We start from the raw sequence: 18,734 nt of genomic DNA, 5'->3' as shown, positions 1-18,734 counted from the left end.
GACACAGCCACAATCACAAAGTCAAAATTGCCTATATCGTAAAAAAAAAAAAACGGCTTTGGGGGTGTTAATATAGTTATAAGGCAGTGTGGTTATGTTAAAAAAAAATCGGATTGTAAAAAAATGTAAGAAAATCAATTGTAGAAATATGCGGGGGTTTTGACTTGGTGGCTGTGTTAACTAGTGACAACGGCTGTAGTGGGCTGCCCAGGCTTCCAGGCTTTGCGGGTGAAAACATGGCAGGCATGAGTGCGGCGGGTCCTCGGTCGGCCTCTGCCGGACTGGTTCAACAAGGACTTAAAGAAGCCCTGATTGATACGTTAACGGCTATCCTGTCCCCGGTTCAAGAAGTGCGAGCAGCCGCTGAGGAGCAAATACAAGTGTTGGAAGTGACAGAGGGTAAGTTAAGCATGGACTGCTGTATTGCTAGACCAGCTGATGTTAAGAGAGTGAAATGACATGATCGATAAATTCCATGCATATGATGGGTCTGTATTGAAAGATAAATGCTAGCTACTGTACAGCAGACAAAACATTACTGTCATGATGGCTTGTCCTGATAAAACAATCTAAGATGTTCGATTCTTTCCAAATGGCTAGCAAGTGGCGCAAATGAGTGTAGTTAGCCTATTCCCAACTAGCTACCTAAGTTAGCGGCTAACAAGTTAGTTAGCTCTCTCTCTCTGTGTGTGTGTGTGTGTGTGTGTGTGTGTGTGTGTGTGTGTGTGTGTGTGTGTGTGTGTGTGTGTGTGTGTGTGTGAGAGAGTGTGTCTGCCTCCAGCATTCTTGATTGCTAGCTAATTTAGCAGCAATTTGATTCCACTCTGTGTTGTTGTAACTAGCATCCACACACATGATGGCGGATCAATTCAACCAGGGATAATCTATTTGAACTGCCTCCAATTAAAATGGCAAGTTAACTAATACGTGCAACTAATAGTTAGCTAGGTGGAACTGACTATAAGCAGCCAGTTAGACTTGATAGCTAGCTAGTAATTTTCATTCGTGAGATCTTATTTCGAGCTCAGAGCCCTGCTTGCCACTTGGAATTCTAGAAGGGTGACCGGTGATAGGATGAATCGATTGTCAAGGCTTTGAAATCGTTTTAGGGTCGCTATTGCAACCATTCGATCTGGAAAGTTTCCCGAGAATATGATGCCTTGCGGATTCCGGCCTTTGAAAACTGACGGCATCATTCGTTTTGACAACCATGCTTTTTTAATGTTTTAATACCCCCCCCCGAAAAACATTGTTTCATCTCAATACTCCACAAGCCCTTACCCTACTATCCTATGCGTGTTGAATGACTAGCTACCATATTCTTATTTAGCTATATAATAAAGTACAGTAGCTACCCTAAACCAGTTTGCCAATTAATCCAAAATAGAGTGGGGGGGGGGGGGGGGGTGAATATAGAGACAGTGTGTACAGTGCCTTTGTCTGTGGCGTTCCTCTCTGACAAGGCTAAAAAGGCTGATTGTGCAGGCTGTCTGTCAGGATCCACTGCAGTGTCACAGCAGCAAGAATGGGCCCAGCAGGCCTCTTTCTGTGGGAGCTGCTCTATGTATGGAACATTGTCTCCTCGACTTTGATGTCACTCAGTTAAAGCTGGGGACAGAGTGGTGGGTTGTTGCAGGGAAGAGGGGATGAGTCCGACTGACGAGCATAAAACCCTTTGGAAGAGTTCTCCAGTGCTTTTTGTAAATGTTCAAAGGTGCTTAGAATTGTCGATGAGTCAAATCATATGGACATTTTGTCCCTGCGTTCCATGCATGCATGCATGCCCCCCCCTCCCCCATGACATGGCTAGTGTGCTTTCAAGAGTGTCTGTATGCCTGATGTGTCCACTGTGTTGATGTTGCTCAATTTGTGTTGTAGAGTTTGGAGTCCACCTTTCAGAGCTAACTGTGGATCCTCAGGGGGCTCTGGCCATTCGTCAGGTTAGTTAGCATAACATTTTTAGTTATATGGTGTATGACTACTTCTCAGCACCTCCTTCACACTGCTATATCTATCATTCAATTAATTCATTATACTGTATGTGTTCAGTTGGCCTCAGTCATCCTGAAGCAGTATGTGGAGACCCACTGGTGTTCCCTGTCTGAGAAGTTCAGGCCCCCAGAGACCACAGACCGGGTAAGCAAAGCGACATGTCATTCTTTCAACTAGCCTAGTTGAAATGGATCATTGTCAATGGCTAGCTATTTCAAAACAGTGAGGAGGATTTAATAAACAGCTAATGATGCCTAAATTATCCCCTCTCTCACTCTCCCCCTCTCTCTCTCCAGGCCAAGGCAGCCATCAGGGAGCTTTTGCCTGGGGGTCTCAGGGAGGCCATCAGTAAGGTGCGGTCCAGCGTGGCCTACGCTGTGTCGGCCATCGCCCACTGGGACTGGCCCGAAGCCTGGCCTCAGCTCTTCACCCTTCTCATGGACTTGTTGGTCAGTGGCGACGTCAGCGCAGTGCACGGGGCCATGAGGGTCCTCACTGGTAAGGACACACGCATCCCCAATTCCAAATTGACCTCTCTTCTTGTGCTCCGTTTCTATTTGCTCCGTGTATTCACTTCATCCCTCTGGCCTTTTCTCAAAGAGTTTACCCGTGAGGTGACAGATACTCAGATGCCTCTGGTGGCCCCAGTAATTCTGCCTGAGATGTACAAGATCTTCACCATGATTGAGATCTACAGCATCCGTACCCGCTCCAGAGCCGTGGAGATCTTCACCACCTGTGCCTACCTTATCTGTGCGATAGATGAGCTGGAGAAGGGTGCGGCCAAGGCCCTGATCTTCCCCGTAGTGCAGCAGTTCACGGAGGCATTCATTCAGGCCCTGCAGATGCCTGATGGACCCTCCTCAGACAGCGGCCTCAAGATGGAGGTCCTCAAGGTGAGAAGATGACCACAGAAGGATTTATACTCCCATGGACCTATACAGCCAGATGTTGTAGTTTTGGGATCCGGAGGCCAAATCTTATCAGTTGTCCTGATCCATCCAACTCTCCACCTTTTTACCTCGTCCCCAGGCTGTGACTGCTCTAGTGAAGAACTTCCCCAAACCCATGGTTTTGTCCATGCAGCAGATCCTGCCCATCGTCTGGAACACCCTGACAGAGAGCGCTGCTTTATATCCTTCACAATGCAACTATGTCCTCTGCTCTTTCATCTAGAGGTCGACCGATTATGATTTTTCAACGTCGATAACGATTATTGGAGGACCAAAAAAGCCGATACCGATTAATCGGACGATTTTTAATTACATTTTTTGTTTTTTGTAATAATGACAATTACAACAATACTGAATGAACACTTATTTTTAACTTAATATAATACATCAATAAATTCAATTTAGCCTCAATTAAATAATGAAACATGTTCAATTTGGTTTAAATAATGCAAAAACAAAGTGTTGGAGAAGAAAGTAAAAGTGCAATATGTGCTAACGTTTAAGTTCCTTGCTCAGAACATGAGAACATATGAAAGCTGGTGGTTCCTTTTAACATGAGTCTTCAATATTCCCAGGTAAGAAGTTTTAGGTTGTAGTTATTATAGGGACTATAGGACTATTTCCCTCTATACCATTTGTATTTCATTAACCATTGACTGTTGGATGTTTTATAGGCACTTTAGTATTGCCAGTGTAACAGTATAGCTTCCGTCCCTCTCCTCGCTCCTCCCTGGGCTCGAACCAGCAACACAATGACAACGTCCACCCTCGAAGCAGCGTTACCCATGCAGAGCAAGGGAAACAACCACAGGCTCAGAGCGAGTGACGTTTGAAACGCTATTAGCGCGCGCTAACTAGCCAGCCATTTCACTTCAGTTACACCAGCCTCATCTTGGGAGTCGATAGGCTTGAATTCATAAACAGCGCAATGCTTGATGCACAACGAAGAGCTGCTGGCAAAACGCACGAAAGTGCTGGTTGAATGAATGTTTTCGCGCCTGCTTCTGCCTACCACTGCTGAGTCAGATACTTGTATGCTCAGTCAGATTATATGCAACGCAGGACACGCTAGATACTATCTAGTAATATCATCAACCATGTGTAGTTAACTTGTGATTATGATTGATTGATTGTTTTTTTTATAAGATAGCACAGTTTTACCAGCAACTTACCTTGGCTTACTGCATTCGCGTAACAGGCAGTCTCCTTGTGGTGTGCAACGAGAGAGAGGCAGGTCGTTATTGCCTTGGACTAGTTAACTGTAAGATTGTATCCCCCGAGCTGACAAGGTGAAACTGTCGTTCTGCCCCTGAACGAGGCAGTTAACCCACCGTTCCTAGGCCGTCATTGAAAATAAGAATGTGTTCATAACTGACTTGCCTAGTTAAATAAAGATTAAATAAAGGTGTAAAAAAAAAAAAAACAATCTGTAAAATCGGTGTCCAAAAATACCGATTTCCGATTGTTATGAAAACTTGAAATCGGCCCTAATTAATCAACCATTCCGATTAATCGGTCGACCTCTACTTTCATCTTATTGTAGCTCGTTGTCTTCGTTTCCTTTTGGTTCACATCTGTCAATAATGAGCTGATATCTTCACTCTGCCTTAAAAAAAAAAAAGTTTTTTAATTAAATGGGAGCTAGCGAGCCCACCTAGCTGTAGAGAATGGTCGATGTCCTGAGAATGGGGGTTTCCTTAACCGGGTGTGCACTTATGTCAGAACAGAAGTCAACTACACAGAGGAGGTAGACGATCCCATTGACTCTGACGGTGAGTACGTCCTTATCCCATTCACATCTTTACTGGCTGTATATGTACTTTCGTTTTCTCTCCCAATTGTCGAATAAATGAAATCAACCTACGTGACACGGGCTGATCTTGATATGAGTCGTCTTGGTTGAGATTCTAGGTATTTATTTGTGTGCGTTTTTCTCCCAGGTGAGGTTCTGGGCTTTGAGAACCTGGTGTTTAGTGTCTTTGAGTTCATCCACACGCTGCTGGAGAACAGCAAGTTCAAGAGCACAGTGAAGAGGGCTCTGCCTGAACTGATCTACTACATCATTGTCTACATGCAGATCACTGAGGATCAGGTACAAACAACCTCACCCGTGTGTGTGACATTTTTAAGAGAATCAGTTTTTGTCAACAAAAAAAAAAAAAAGACATCATTTGGGATCGTGTATGTGTTCTTCATCCGTAGTAATGTCTCTGTAGATCAAGGTGTGGACGGCCAACCCCCAGCAGTTTGTAGAGGACGAGGATGACGATACCTTCTCCTACTCCGTCAGGATCTCAGCCCAGGACCTGCTGCTGGTGAGAACTTCACGTGGGACACTAACAGTTTGGGCAAATCTGAAATGATACCTTATTTCCCCATTTGATGCACTCCTTTCTGTGGCTCTAAGTTTTAACCCCTCATGAAAGAATACCCCCACACGCAGACTGCTACCATTCCATGTGTAGGTTCTGGTCGATGTCACCTTTTTGGAGACGTCACAATACTTTTAAAAAACAAAAAAAATCCCCTCAATTCAACTGTCCTCTTCCAACAGGCTGTGGCGACAGAGTTCCAGAACGAGAGTGCGGCAGCGTTGGCGGCGGCAGCGACAAGACACCTGCAGGAAGCGGAGCAGGCCAAGAACAGTGGCAACGAACACTGGCGAGGACCACACACACACACACCGGCTGCATGACAATAGACAGCGGTTGTCTCTCAGAAGTCATTAGTGGCTTCCTCTTCTTGTCTCCTGTTTGTCCTATGCACTGACCTGAAAACACAGGCTAGGTGAAATCAGAATGGATGCCTTTCAGGAATTTGCTTTCATCTGTCCAGGTATTATTTTTTTTTGTCCGTGCAGACTGAGGAAAGGAGACAAGGAGGAGACCACTTGACTATTGAGATGCACCCCATAGCTAAACAATCACCATGCAGTCAGACTCTAGGTCTGCTCTCTCCTCACCCCTGTGTTATCCCGTCCTGCAGGTGGAAGGTCCATGAGGCATGTTTGTTAGCTCTGGGCTCAGTGAAGACCATCATCACAGAGAACGTGAAGAACGGCCGGGTTCAATTTGATATGCACGGCTTCCTGGCTAACGTCATCCTGGCTGACCTCAACCTCGCAGGTTAGTCCGTCTGGGATCTCTTGCTCAGCTCCTGGGCAGCAGTGTTTGGTTACAGTGCCTTCGGGAAGTATTCAGGCCCTTTTACTTTTTCAACATATTGTTAGGTTACAGCCTGATTCTAAAATTGATGTTTTTTTTCCCTCATTAATCTACATACAATACCCCATAATGACAAAGCAAAAACAGGTTATCAATTTTTGCTAATTTAATAAAAATAAATAACTTAAATATCACATTTTACAGAGGTAATCAGACCCTTTACTCAGTACTTTGAAGCACCTTTGGCAGCGATTACAGCATCGAGTCTTCTTTGGTATGACGCTACAAGATTGGCACACCTGTATTTGGGGAGTTTCTCCAATTCTTCTCAAGCTCTGTCAGGTTGGATGGGGAGCGTTGCTGCACAGCTATTTTCAGGTCTCTCCAGAGATGTTCGATCGGGTTCAAGTCCAGGCTCTGGCTGGGCCACTCAAGGACATTCAGATACTTGTCCCGAAGCCACTCCTGCATTGTCTTGACTGTGTGTTTAGGGTCGTTGCCCTGTTGGAAGGTAAACCTTTGGCTCTGTCTGAGGCCCTGAGTGCTCTGGAGCAGGTTTTCACCAAGGATCGCTCTGTACTTTGCTTCGTTCATCTTTACCTCGATCTTCTGGAAGGTTCTCCCATCTCCACAAAGGAACACTAAAGCTCTGTCAGAGTGAGCATCGGGTTCTTGGTCACCTCCCGGACCAAGGCCCTTCTCCCCTGTTTGCTCAGTTTAGGTGGTTCCAAACTTCTTCCATTTAAGAACGATTGAGGCCACTGTGTTCTTGTGGACCTTCAATGCTGCAGAAATATTTTAGTACCCTTCCCCAGATCTTTGCCTCAACACAATCCTGTCTCGGAACTCTACAGACAATTCCTTTGACTTGATGGCTTGGTTTTTGCTCTGACATGCACTGTCAACTGTTGGACCTTATACAGACAGGTGTGTGCCTTTCCAAATCATGTCCAATCAATTGAATTTTCCACAGGTGGACTCCAAGTTATAGAAAATCTCAAGGATAGTCAAAGGAAACAGGACGCACCTGAAGTGAATTTCGAGTCTCATAGCAAAGGGTCTGAATACTTATGTAAAAAAGGTATTTCTGTTTTTTCTTATAAATTTGCAAACCTTTCTAAACCTGTTTTTGCTTTGTCATTATGGGGTACTGTGTGTAGATGGCTGAGGATTTAAAACAAAATCTATTTTAGTATAAGGCTGTAATGTAACATTGTGGAAAAAGTCAAGGGGTCTGAGTACTTTCGGGAAGGCACTGTATGTTCTTGCCTGACAGTGGTCAAGATATCAATGGAATGGAGGGCCTCCCGGGTGGCGCAGTGGTTAAGGGTGCTGTACTGCAGCGCCAGCTGTGCCACCAGACTCTGGGTTCGCGCCCAGGCTCTGTCGTAACCGGCCGCGACCGGGAGGTCTGTGGGGCGACGCACAATTGGCCTAGTGTCATCCGGGTTAGGTAGGGCTTGGCCGGTAGGGATGTCTTTGTCTCATCGCGCACCAGCGACTCCTGTGGCGGGCCGGGTGCAGTGCGCGCTAACCAAGGTTGCCAGGTGCACAGTGTTTCCTCCAACACATTGGTGCGGCTCGCTTCCGGGTTGGATGCGCGCTGTGTTAAGAAGCAGTGCGGCTTGTTTGGGTTGTGTATCGGAGGACGCATGACTTTCAACCTTCGTCTCTCCCCAGCCCGTACGGGAGTTGTAGCGATGAGACAAGATAGTAGCTACTAAACAATTGGATACCATGAAATTGGGGAGAAAACGGGGTACATTTTTTTTAAAGATATCATTGAAGTTTAGAAACTATAACCTGCATACATTGCATACAACTCTTGAGTTTTGACGGTACAGCTTAACTGTAAGTCGCTCTGGATAACAGCTAAATGACAAAAATTGAACCCCCTGTCCCTTAACTCGTTCCCCCCCCCAGCGGCCTCTCCGTTCCTGCTGGGCCGTGCCCTTTGGGCAGCCAGCCGCTTCACAGCAGCCATGACCCCTGAGCTCATCCAGCAGTTCCTCCAAGCCACCGTCAGCGGCCTGCACGACAGCCAACCCCCCTCGGTCCGCATCTCAGCTGTACGCGCCATCTGGGGGTGAGTGAGATCAACACCTTAAAGGGAAAATCCATAAAAAACGCTAATCATATACAGTGCCTTGCGAAAGTATTCGGCCCCCTTGAACTTTGCAACCTTTTGCCACATTTCAGGCTTCAAACATAAAGATATAAAACTGTATTTGTTTGTGAAGAATCAACAACAAGTGGGACACAATCATGAAGTGGAATGACATTTATTGGATATTTCAAACTTTTTTAACAAATCAAAAACTGAAAAATTGGGCATGCAAAATTATTCAGCCCCTTTACTTTCAGTGCAGCAAACTCTCTCCAGAAGTTCTGTGAGGATCTCTGAATGATCCAATGTTGACCTAAATGACTAATGATGATGATTACACACAGGTGGATTGTATTTAAGTCTCCGTATGAATGCACCTGCACTGTGATAGTCTCAGAGGTCCGTTAAAAGCGCAGAGAGCATCATGAAGAACAAGGAACACACCAGGCAGGTCCGAGATACTGTTGTGAAGAAGTTTAAAGCCGGATTTGGATACAAAAAGATTTCCCAAGCTTTAAACATCCCAAGGAGCACTGTGCAAGTGATAATACTGAAATGGAAGGAGTATCAGACCACTGCAAATCTACCAAGACCTGGCCGCCCCTCTAAACCTTCAGCTCATACAAGGAGAAGACTGATCAGAGATGCAGCCAAGAGGCCCATGATCACTCTGGATGAACTGCAGAGATCTACAGCTGAGGTGGGAGACTCTGTCCATAGGACAACAATCAGTCGTATATTGCACAAATCTGGCCTTTATGGAAGAGTGGCAAGAAGAAAGCCATTTCTTAAATATATCCATAAAAAGTGTTGTTTAAAGTTTGCCACAAGCCACCTGGGAGACACACCAAACATGTGGAAGAAGGTGCTCTGGTCAGATGAAACCAAAATTGAACTTTTTGGCAACAATGGAAAACGTTATGTTTGGCGTAAAAGCAACACAGCTGAACACACCATCCCCACTGTCAAACATGGTGGTGGCAGCATCATGGTTTGGGCCTGCTTTTCTTCAGCAGGGACAGGGAAGATGGATGGAGCCAAATACAGGACCATTCTGGAAGAAAACCTGATGGAGTCTGCAAAAGACCTGAGACTGGGACGGAGATTTGTCTTCCAACAAGACAATGATCCAAAACATAAAGCAAAATCTACGATGGAATGGTTAAAAAATAAACATATCCAGGTGTTAGAATGGCCAAGTCAAAGTCCAGACCTGAATCCAATCGAGAATCTGTGGAAAGAACTGAAAACTGCTGTTCACAAATGCTCTCCATCCAACCTCACTGAGCTCGAGCTGTTTTGCAAGGAGGAATGGGAAAAAATGTCAGTCTCTCGATGTGCAAAACTGATAGACATACCCCAAGCGACTTACAGCTGTAATCGCAGCAAAAGGTGGCCCTACAAAGTATTAACTTAAGGGGGCTGAATAATTTTGCACGCCCAATTTTTCAGTTTTTGATTTGTTAAAAAAGTTTGAAATATCCAATAAATGTCGTTCCACTTCATGATTGTGTCCCACTTGTTGTTGATTCTTCACAAAAAAATACAGTTTTATATCTTTGTTTGAAGCCTGAAATGTGGCAAAAGGTCGCAAAGTTCAAGGGGGCCGAATACTTTCGCAAGGCACTATATATATATATATATTAATATTTTTCTTAAATATAAAAAATAAAAAAAAATCCACAATTGATACATTCCCAAAATGTTTTCCATGTCAGCAGTGAAGTTTTCAAGATATTGGACATTCGAGAAGTAGTGTCACTTGCGTCATGATGATGTGGCCAGTGACTGTATCAACAGTGGACTAATGGGGGGTGGGGGGGAGGAATACCAACAGTTTTGTTTTTGAGTGGAGTTTAAGAAAGCTTAAACTGCTGTACAGAGCAGCTAGAGGTTTTTTCCCTCCAGTCATAATAACAATAAGCTAGATCAAGTAAAAGCAGTGATGGCATAGATAGATGGATACATGCCTCTCGAGTTTGTCACCCAACTAGCCTTACAACAAAAACAACAACATCACAGTAAGTGTGTATGTATGCAGGTGGTAAATGTGTGCGTATGTGTGCTCTTCTCAGGTACTGTGACCAGCTGAAGCTGTCACAGAGTACCCACGTGCTGCAGCCGTTCCTGCCTGCTGTTCTGGACGGGCTGGTGCAGCTGGCTGCCCAGTTCAACTCCGAGGTTCTCACCCTGGTCATGGAGACCCTGTGTATCGTCTCCACCGTGGACCCAGCCTTCACCACCAGCGCAGAGAACAAGATCTGCCCCCTCACCATCGCCATCTTCCTCAAGTATAGTAACGGTAGGTAACTAACCTTGGCAGTTGGCACTCATTTAGTTCCTAATTGAGTCCGATAGACCGATTTGAGGCATTAGCGTATGGCTTGCATCTATCCCAACCTTTCAAATGAAAACTTGTGCCACCATATCTAACTCTCCTGTCCTCTCCCCAGACTCAGTGGTGGGGTCTCTGGCCCAGGACATCTTTAAGGAGCTGGCCCAAATCGAGGCTTGCCAGGGACCCATGCAGATGCGCCTCATCCCCACCCTGGTCAGCATTATGCAGGCCCCCCCTGACAAGATCCCCTTTGGCCTGTGTGCAGTAAGTCCACTGTGTGGAAGTCCTTACTTTACATCAGCATTATGCGTCAAGACCAACTCAGTAGCCTTGTGGTGAGTGTCCGCTCTGAGATTGGAAGGTGGGGAGTTCGATCCCTGGCTAAGTCATACCAAAGACTAAATGAAATGGGTTAAAATGGGGCCCGCTGCATCTCTGCTTTGCACTCCTAAGAGAACGACCGATAATGATTTTCTAGGGCCGATGGCTGATATTCAATATTATCAAATGTGACATTTTGTGTAACATTTCCCAGAGACGGCCATGTATGCATACATTTTTAAATCAAACAATATATTTGGCTTTGGTAAAAAATAAATCTAACTGCATAACATAATGGTAATAGTTGTATTTGATGAACTGGGTCAATTTTAAGATTGCATAAGCCTACTCACTATCCAGGTGACTGCATATTCAGTAGGAGTGTGTCCACGTATTGAGTTATTGATGACGATCTGTTTGCGTTCCATTTGAAACTTATATTCAATCCAAAATCAAATTTGATGGTCGCATACACCTATTTAGCGGATGTTACTGCGCGTGTAGTGGAATGCTTGTTCCTAGCTCCAACAGTGCAGTAATATCAAACAATACACACACATCTGAGTGAAAGAATGGAATTAAGAAATATATAAATATTAGGACGAGGTGTGTGTGTGTGTGTGTGTGTGTGTGTGTGTGTTCGTTCGTACGTACCAGTCAAAAGTTTGGACACCTACTCATTCAAGGGTTCTAACTTATTTCTACAGTGTAGAACAATAGCTAAGACATCAAAACTATGAAATAACAGACATGGAATCATGTAGTAACTCAAATAAGTGTTAAATAAATCAACATGTATTTTAGATTCTTCAAAGTAGCAACCCTTTGCCTTGACGACAGCTTTGCACACTCTTGGCATTCTCTCAACCAGCTTCATAATGCATTTAAATTAAAAGGTGTGACTTGTTAAGTTCATTTGTGGAATTTCTTTCCTTCTTTGTGCCAGTCAGTTGTGTTTTGACAAGATAGGGGTGGTATACAGAAGATAGCCCTATTTGGTAAAATACCAAGTCCATATTAGGGCAAGAACAGCTCAAATAAGCAAAGAGAAATGACAGTCCAGTACATTAAGACATGAAGGTCAGTCAGTCTGGAGCATGTCAAGAATTTTGAAAGTTGCTTCAATTGCAGTCGCAAAAACCATCAAGCGCTATCATGAATCTGGCTCTCATGAGGACCTCCACAGGAAAGGAAGACCCGGAGTTACCTCTGCAGATGATAAATTCATTAGAGTTAGGAGCCTCCAGAAATTGCAGCCCAAATAAATGCTTCACAGAGTTAAAGTAACAGACACATCTCAACATCAACAGTTCAGAGGAGACTGAGTGAATCAGGCCTTCATGGTCGAATTGCTGCAAAGAAACCACTACTAAAGGACACCATTAAGAGGAAGAGACTTGCTGGAGCCAAGAAACACAAGCAATGGACATTAGACCGGTGGAAATCTGTCCTTTTTGTCTGATGAGTCCAAATTGTAGATTTTTCTTTCCAAACGTCGTGTCTTTGTGAGACGCAGAGTATGTGAATGGATGATCTCCGCATGTGTAGTTCCCACCGTGAAGCAATGGAGGAATAGATGTGATGGTGCTTTGCTGGTGACACTGTCAGTGATTTATTTCGAATTCAAGGCACACTTAACCAGCATTCTACAGCGATACACCATCCCATCTGGTTTGCGCTTAGTGGGACTATCATTTGTTTTTCAACAGGACAATGACCCAACACACCTCCAGGCTGTGCAAAGGCCATTTGACTAAGAAGGAGAGTGATGGAGTGCTTCATCAGATGACCTGGCCGCCACAGTCATCCAAATGAGATGGTTTGGGATGAGTTGGACCGCAGAGTGAAGGACCATATACATTGATTGTTTTAAAGCAAAACGGAACAATTTAAAGTAAAATATATTGTAAGTCCTGTTCAGCAGGTATAGCCAGATGCGTTGTCTCAGGTAGCTTACTTTTATTCCGGTAAAACACATTTTCAACATAGATAACAATAACCTAGAAAATGACACCGGTTGTCACTCAAATAATAATTCCTAGTATCGTGCAAGCCGTTTTAGGATTTGATTGCTGAAGGTGCCGCGCAGATGTGCAAGACCAGGAACAGGCCGCCTACCTTGCGTTGATCAGTGCACGAAGCTGGACAGATTGCGCAGTGTGACTAGGCTGCTGATATTACCTGGGGTTGTTCGGCATCCAAAATTACTTGTAGATCAATGACTATCAGCACAGTTACATGTAGTTCGAAACTGAAGGTGTTTTCAGAAGGTAGAAAGAATGTAAAAAATAATTGTGGTGTTCCAGCGATTTTTGTTACGTTTTGAATTGATTTTCTGACCGAAGTATGCTACATTTGGATCAGTTTGTTGTCCCCGGACCAACTTAGCCTGACAACTCACACAATTTAGCATGTCGTTCGCTACATACATAGTCTGAGACTACAACCATTGAAGTCGTTTGTGGTGACAAGGGACGTTGTACAAGACAAAGTCCTCAGCGATTGGATATTCTCTAACCAATCAGATGATCATATTTTCTAACCTCCGCTTTACCTATGTATGTTCGGACTCTGGCCCAACCCATCGGTTTCTGGACCAATCAGACGGGGCCGGCCGGAATGTGTTTGCATTGAGTGACTGATCGGAGTGGTACTCGGATTCATACTCATTGCAGAGAGTATACTAATGTCTGTGGCATGGCGTAGCGTTTGGCCGGAGCAAGGAGTCTGGCTAGCCAGGCAATGGACCAATACACTTGTATCTTTAAACCTTTTGAATTGGGGTCTGATTTATCGTGAATCGTTACATCCCTATTATTGACTGTCAACTTTTAGGGTCCCAGTCAGTCATATTTTGACAGTTGTCTCCTGTGCCCACGCCCCCCCCCAACCTCCCTGACAGACAGCCATAGACATCTTGACCACAGTGGTCAGATACACCAAACCCCCGCTCTCTGAGATGCTGGTCTGCCAGGCCTTCCCTGTGGTGGCCCAGTGTACCCTCCGCACAGATGACAACACCACCATGCAGGTACACAGACTAAGAAGGGCCCAAATATGTTAATCCCAACTCCTATTTTGTATACCTTTTTTAAAATATTTTATTTCTCTCCTGTATATATCAATTCATGGAAATGAACTCAAACCCCATCCTTTTCAGAACGGTGGCGAGTGTCTGCGGGCGTACGTGTCGGTGGCCCTGGAGCAGGTGGGCCAATGGAGGGACATGGAGGGCCACAGTGGTCTGTGGTACGTGATGCAGGTGGTCAGCCAGCTACTTGACCCTAGGACATCAGAGTTCACTGCCGCCTTCGTGGGCCGCCTGGTCTCTACGCTGATCGCCCGCGCCAGCACCGAGCTGGGAGAGCAGCTGGACCAGATCCTCAGAGCCATCCTCAGCAAGATGCAGCAGGCCGAGACACTCAGTGTCATGCAGGTAGAACGAAATCTCTCCGTCTGTCACTCTCTGGAACTGACCCCTCTAAATCCATCGGTGGAATTCAGTGGGTTATGGGATGTTGAGGTGTCAACATGTCAAGCTTCCAGCATTCAATTGATTTTTATCTGTTGTATAGCGCCTTGCATCATGGTTATTCAGTGATTGCTCTTTTGCCACCCATATAGACTCTGCTAACATTGGACTCCTCTCCCCAGTCTCTGATCATCTCTCTCCTCGCCCCAGTCTCTGATCATGGTGTTTGCCCACCTGGTCCACTCTCAGCTGGAGCCTTTGTTGGAGTTCCTGTGCAGTCTGCCGGGCCCCACGGGGAAACCGGCCCTGGAGTTTGTCATGGCCGAGTGGATGAGCCGACAGCACCTCTTCTATGGACAGTATGAGGGAAAAGTCAGGTGAGAGCTTAGGGTTGGCCCTGGAGCATCCACTCTCCCCAAGATGGATGAAAAAGTAGAATATGACTGTTGTCCACCGGTTGAAGCAAATGTGTGTTCCTCTCTGTACTCCCCTTTCCACCTTTTTATTACTAGGGATTTGAACTGTTAAACGCTAAGAATCTATTCATTATTTTGTTTGATTATGACGTTTGTTTCCCCTTCTCCTGTGTTGTCCCTGTTTTAGTACGGTAGCCCTGTGTAAGCTTCTGCAGCACGGCCTCAACACAAACGACAAGCGTCTCCAGGACATCGTCGTCAAGGGTGAGGAGCTCTTGGGCCCCGACGAGGGCATCCGCACACGCTCCAAATCTGCCAGGAGTAAGACCAATACAGATATCCTCTTTGTCATCAGCTGTTTATCTAAGCATTTAGTCAAATATAAGAGAATCAACGACAACAAAAATTCTATACATTTGCCCAAGAAAATGACATTGCCTATATGAATGAATGCTCCCATTCTCTGGCCTAGTGTATGATAAGGAATGTATTTGCTTCATTGTTAATGTTTTTGTTGGTGGTCTACATGTTGCTGGTATGCACATCTTCGTGTTGCTATAAGGTCTCGGTCTCACTTTCTCCAGATCCAGAGAAGTGGACCAACGTTCCGTTGCTAGTGAAGGTCTTTAAGTTGATTGTCAATGAGCTGTCATCAGTGGTGGAGGCCAACGCAATCAGAGCTGCCGCAGCAGACTGGAGTCCAGGTGATGCGTTGCAGCTATGTAACAGCCGCGCATGTCAATTTCTCGCTTTGGCCTTGAGGGGATAGTTCAGACAAATTTACAAAATGATATACACTGAACAAAAATATAAATGCAACATATAAAATGTTGGTACCTTGTTTCATGAGCTGAAATTAAAGATCCCAGATATGTTCCATATGCACAAAAAGCGTATTTCTCTCAAATGTTGTGCACAAAAGTATTTACATCCCTGTTAGGGAGCATTTCTCATTTGCCAAGATAATCCATCCACCTGACTGTTGTGGCACATCAAGAAGCTGATTTTTAAACGGCATGCTCATTACACAGTTGCACCTCGTGCTGGGGGAAATAAAAGGGTCACTCTAAAATGTGCCGTTTTATCACAACGCCACAGATCTCTCAGGTTTTGAGGGAGCGTGCAATTGGCATGCTGACTGCAGGAATGTCCGCCAGAGATTTGAATGTTAATTTCTCTACCTTAAGACTCCTCCAATGTTGTTTTGGATAATTTGCCAGTACTTCCAACTAGCCTCACAACCGCAGACCACGTTTAAACCAGGATCGCCACATCCGGCTTCTTCACTTGCGGGATCGTCTGAGACCAGCTTCCCCGACAGCTGATGAAACTGTGGGTTTAACACAACTGAAGAATTTCTGCGCAAACTGTCAGAAACGGTGTCAGGGAAGCTCATCTGCGTGCTCGTCGTCCTCACCAGTGTCTTAACCTGACTGCAGTTTGGCGTCGTAACCGACTTAAGTGGTGAAATGCTCACCTTCGATGGCCACTGGCACGCTGGAGAAGTGCGCACTTCACTGATTAATCCCGTTTTCAAATGTACCGGGCAGATGACAGTGAACGGCGTCGTGGCGTCGTGTGAACGAGCTGTTTGCTGATGTCAACGTTGGGAACAGTGCCCCATGGTGGCAGTGGGGTTATAGTATGGGCAGGCATAAGCTACGGACAACGATCACAATAGCATTTTATCGATGGCAATTTGAATGCACAGAGATACCGTGAAGAGATCCTGAGGCCCATTGTCGTGCCATTCATCCGCCGCCATCACCTCATGTTTCAGCATGATAATGCACGGCCCCATGGCGCAAGGATCTGTACACCATTCCTGAAAGCAAAAAATGTCCCACTTATTCCACGGCATGCATACTCACCAGACATGTTGAGCATGTTTAGCATACTCTGGATCGACGTGTACGACAGCGCGTTCCAGTTCCCGCCAATATCCAGGAACTTCGCACAGCCATTGAAGAGGAGTGGGACAACATTCCACAGGCCACAACCAACAGCCTGATCAACTCTATGCGAAGGAGATGTGTTGCGCTGCATGAGGCAAATGGTGGTCACACCAGATACTGACTGGTTTTCTGATCCACGCCCCTACCTATCTATGACCAACATTAATATCTGTATTCCCAGTCATGAGAATTCCATAGATTAGGGCCTAATGAATTTATTTAATTTGACTGATTTCCTTATGAACTGTAACTCAGTAAAATCTTTGAAATTGTTGCATGTTGTGTTTTTTTTATATATTTTTGTTCAGTGTATTTTTATTCCCTTACTTAGAGTTGAAAGCAGTTTTGAAAGCCGTGTCAGACTCATGTCTTTATTTGGCCGGAAAATACCCTCCTGTCTCTTAATCGTATGACCTTGGTGTTGTCTGTTGAAAATGTTGTCTCTGATAACTGTATGTGTTTTTTAGTATTATGAAATCAATTGGGCCTCATTTGTATCTGATCCCAAAGTGTTTTTTTGTTACTGCAGATTCAGTAGGAATGTGGGAGGAGGAGGAGGAGGATGAGGAGGATGAAGGGCTGGCCGGGCAGCTTCTCTCTGACCTCATCGCTTCCAACAAATATGGTGAACTTCCCTCTCAGACTCTTCCAGATGTCTACTCAATCAGTGCACTAGGCAGGCAGATGTTTTGTAGCTCTATCTGCCATGTTTCACAGGTATCAAATCGTTTTTTGTCCCCCCCCAGATGAAAACTACTATGAGGAGGATGATGAGGAGGATCCAGATGCCTTGAAGGACCCCATATATCAGATAGACCTCCAGGTAATACTAATCTGCTCATTTTAAATTTAGATCTCACAAACATGACTAGTTAGGGCAAATGTGGTTGTGCTTTTTTTTATTTGTCCTTGAGGAGATTGATCAAGTTAAATTGTAAACGTTTTGGGGTTGTATTTTAATGTCTTAACTTCACTTTTTAAATAAACGTTCTTGTGCTTTGTGTTTTTTTAGGCCTACCTGACAGATTTCCTGACCCAGTTTGCCCACTCTCCGTGCTACAGCATGTTCTCTGGCCACCTCAACGATGCTGAGAGGAGAGTCCTGCAGTCTATCAGCATCTAAACCTGCCCCCATCACCCCCTTCCCTACATAAACCCTACCATAACTCTCTTGTCCAATCCCTCTCGCTCACCAGCCACTTACCAACCCCTGAGTGGGGGAAAGGCTCTGATTGGCCAGGTGGTTGTTGATGCTTTACCTCCATCTCCAACAGAGGAACATGAACGGACGGGGGAGAAGAGACAGACTTGCACTTACCCATGAGAGTCTTCTGACTGAAAGGATGGCCAGGAAAAGACTGCAGATTTGTGAAGGTTGAGGTTAGATTTAGGGGAGTGAGGGACACCCAGGTTTGTTCCGAGAGAGGACTGGGAGACAGTTGTGGAGTGACCTCCTTAGTGTCTCCTCGCTCCTCTGCCCTATTGGACTTGTTGGGATGTGAGAGGGGTTGATGTTTTACAACGGGAGAAGCAGGCAGGGCAACTATGATATATGAACTGTCTTTACTGTGTCCCATTTGTAACTCAACCCACTTATTTTTGTGTGTCTGTAAAAAAATATATAATGTAACCTTCCAAGAGGCAAAAGAGACGTAATGATGACAGAAAGACAAAATGAACATTGGCGGCCTTATTGACTTCTGATTGGGATGAAAACCTTGAAGTCTTCCGGTCCCCACTAGGGTCTGGGTGGGTATGAGGGATTCACACTGTTCCCATGGTGACTCAAAGCCATGTAATTTCATTGTACCCACTGGAGTTGGAATGAAAGTCTAAATAAAAGTCCCAACAGGACACCATTTTAAGTTTATTGTTATTTGGTCACTTTCCCAGGTAGTGAAAATGTGATTTACAATGAATGGAAAGTTGCCATACACAATTATAAATATAATTGTTAGTTCTTAGTTGACCCTGCTTGTAAATGGGGGCTTTTGTGGAAGAGAATGGAAAATGCAG

General features: G+C 45.0%; 1 protein-coding gene across 5 annotated transcripts; it reads left to right on the top strand.

Annotated features, from left to right (window-relative positions):
* On the top strand, positions 1 to 18,583 carry LOC110527779 (importin-9). Of its 5 annotated transcripts, none has more exons than XM_036983259.1 (22): positions 12 to 399; positions 1,879 to 1,940; positions 2,050 to 2,136; positions 2,289 to 2,490; positions 2,593 to 2,888; positions 3,025 to 3,125; positions 4,659 to 4,717; positions 4,886 to 5,037; positions 5,162 to 5,260; positions 5,500 to 5,606; positions 5,931 to 6,070; positions 8,033 to 8,195; positions 10,292 to 10,518; positions 10,670 to 10,818; positions 13,778 to 13,906; positions 14,036 to 14,311; positions 14,558 to 14,724; positions 14,951 to 15,027; positions 15,348 to 15,467; positions 17,248 to 17,343; positions 17,465 to 17,541; positions 17,731 to 18,583. In XM_036983259.1, the coding sequence occupies exons 1-22, from the start codon at positions 237 to 239 to the stop codon at positions 17,839 to 17,841; spliced, it is 3,060 nt and encodes a 1,019-aa protein (XP_036839154.1). In that variant the 5' UTR covers positions 12 to 236; the 3' UTR covers positions 17,842 to 18,583. The 5 variants fall into 5 exon arrangements, 2 of the variants coding, with proteins under 2 accessions (XP_036839154.1, XP_036839153.1); XM_036983258.1 differs by having other exon boundaries at positions 16 to 399; positions 14,951 to 15,084; XR_005052578.1 differs by lacking the exons at positions 17,465 to 17,541; positions 17,731 to 18,583 and having other exon boundaries at positions 1 to 399; positions 14,500 to 14,724; positions 14,951 to 15,084; positions 17,248 to 17,281.
* The last annotated feature ends 151 nt before the right edge of the window (positions 18,584 to 18,734 follow it).

Source organism: Oncorhynchus mykiss, chromosome 7 (genome assembly GCF_013265735.2).
Source record: "Oncorhynchus mykiss isolate Arlee chromosome 7, USDA_OmykA_1.1, whole genome shotgun sequence".
In the NCBI taxonomy this organism is placed as follows: Eukaryota; Metazoa; Chordata; class Actinopteri; order Salmoniformes; family Salmonidae; genus Oncorhynchus; species Oncorhynchus mykiss.
This window is presented reverse-complemented; position numbering and strand designations above follow the sequence as displayed.

Coding starts and splice junctions, on each gene's coding strand:
- LOC110527779 (XM_036983258.1), top strand. CDS start 237: ATGGCAGGCATGAGTGCGGCGGGTCCTCGGTCGGCCTCTGCCGGACTG. Junction 2,137..2,288: donor CCCCAGAGACCACAGACCGG/GTAAGCAAAGCG, acceptor CTCTCTCTCCAG/GCCAAGGCAGCCATCAGGGA. Junction 15,085..15,347: donor ACGCTCCAAATCTGCCAGGA/GTAAGACCAATA, acceptor CACTTTCTCCAG/ATCCAGAGAAGTGGACCAAC.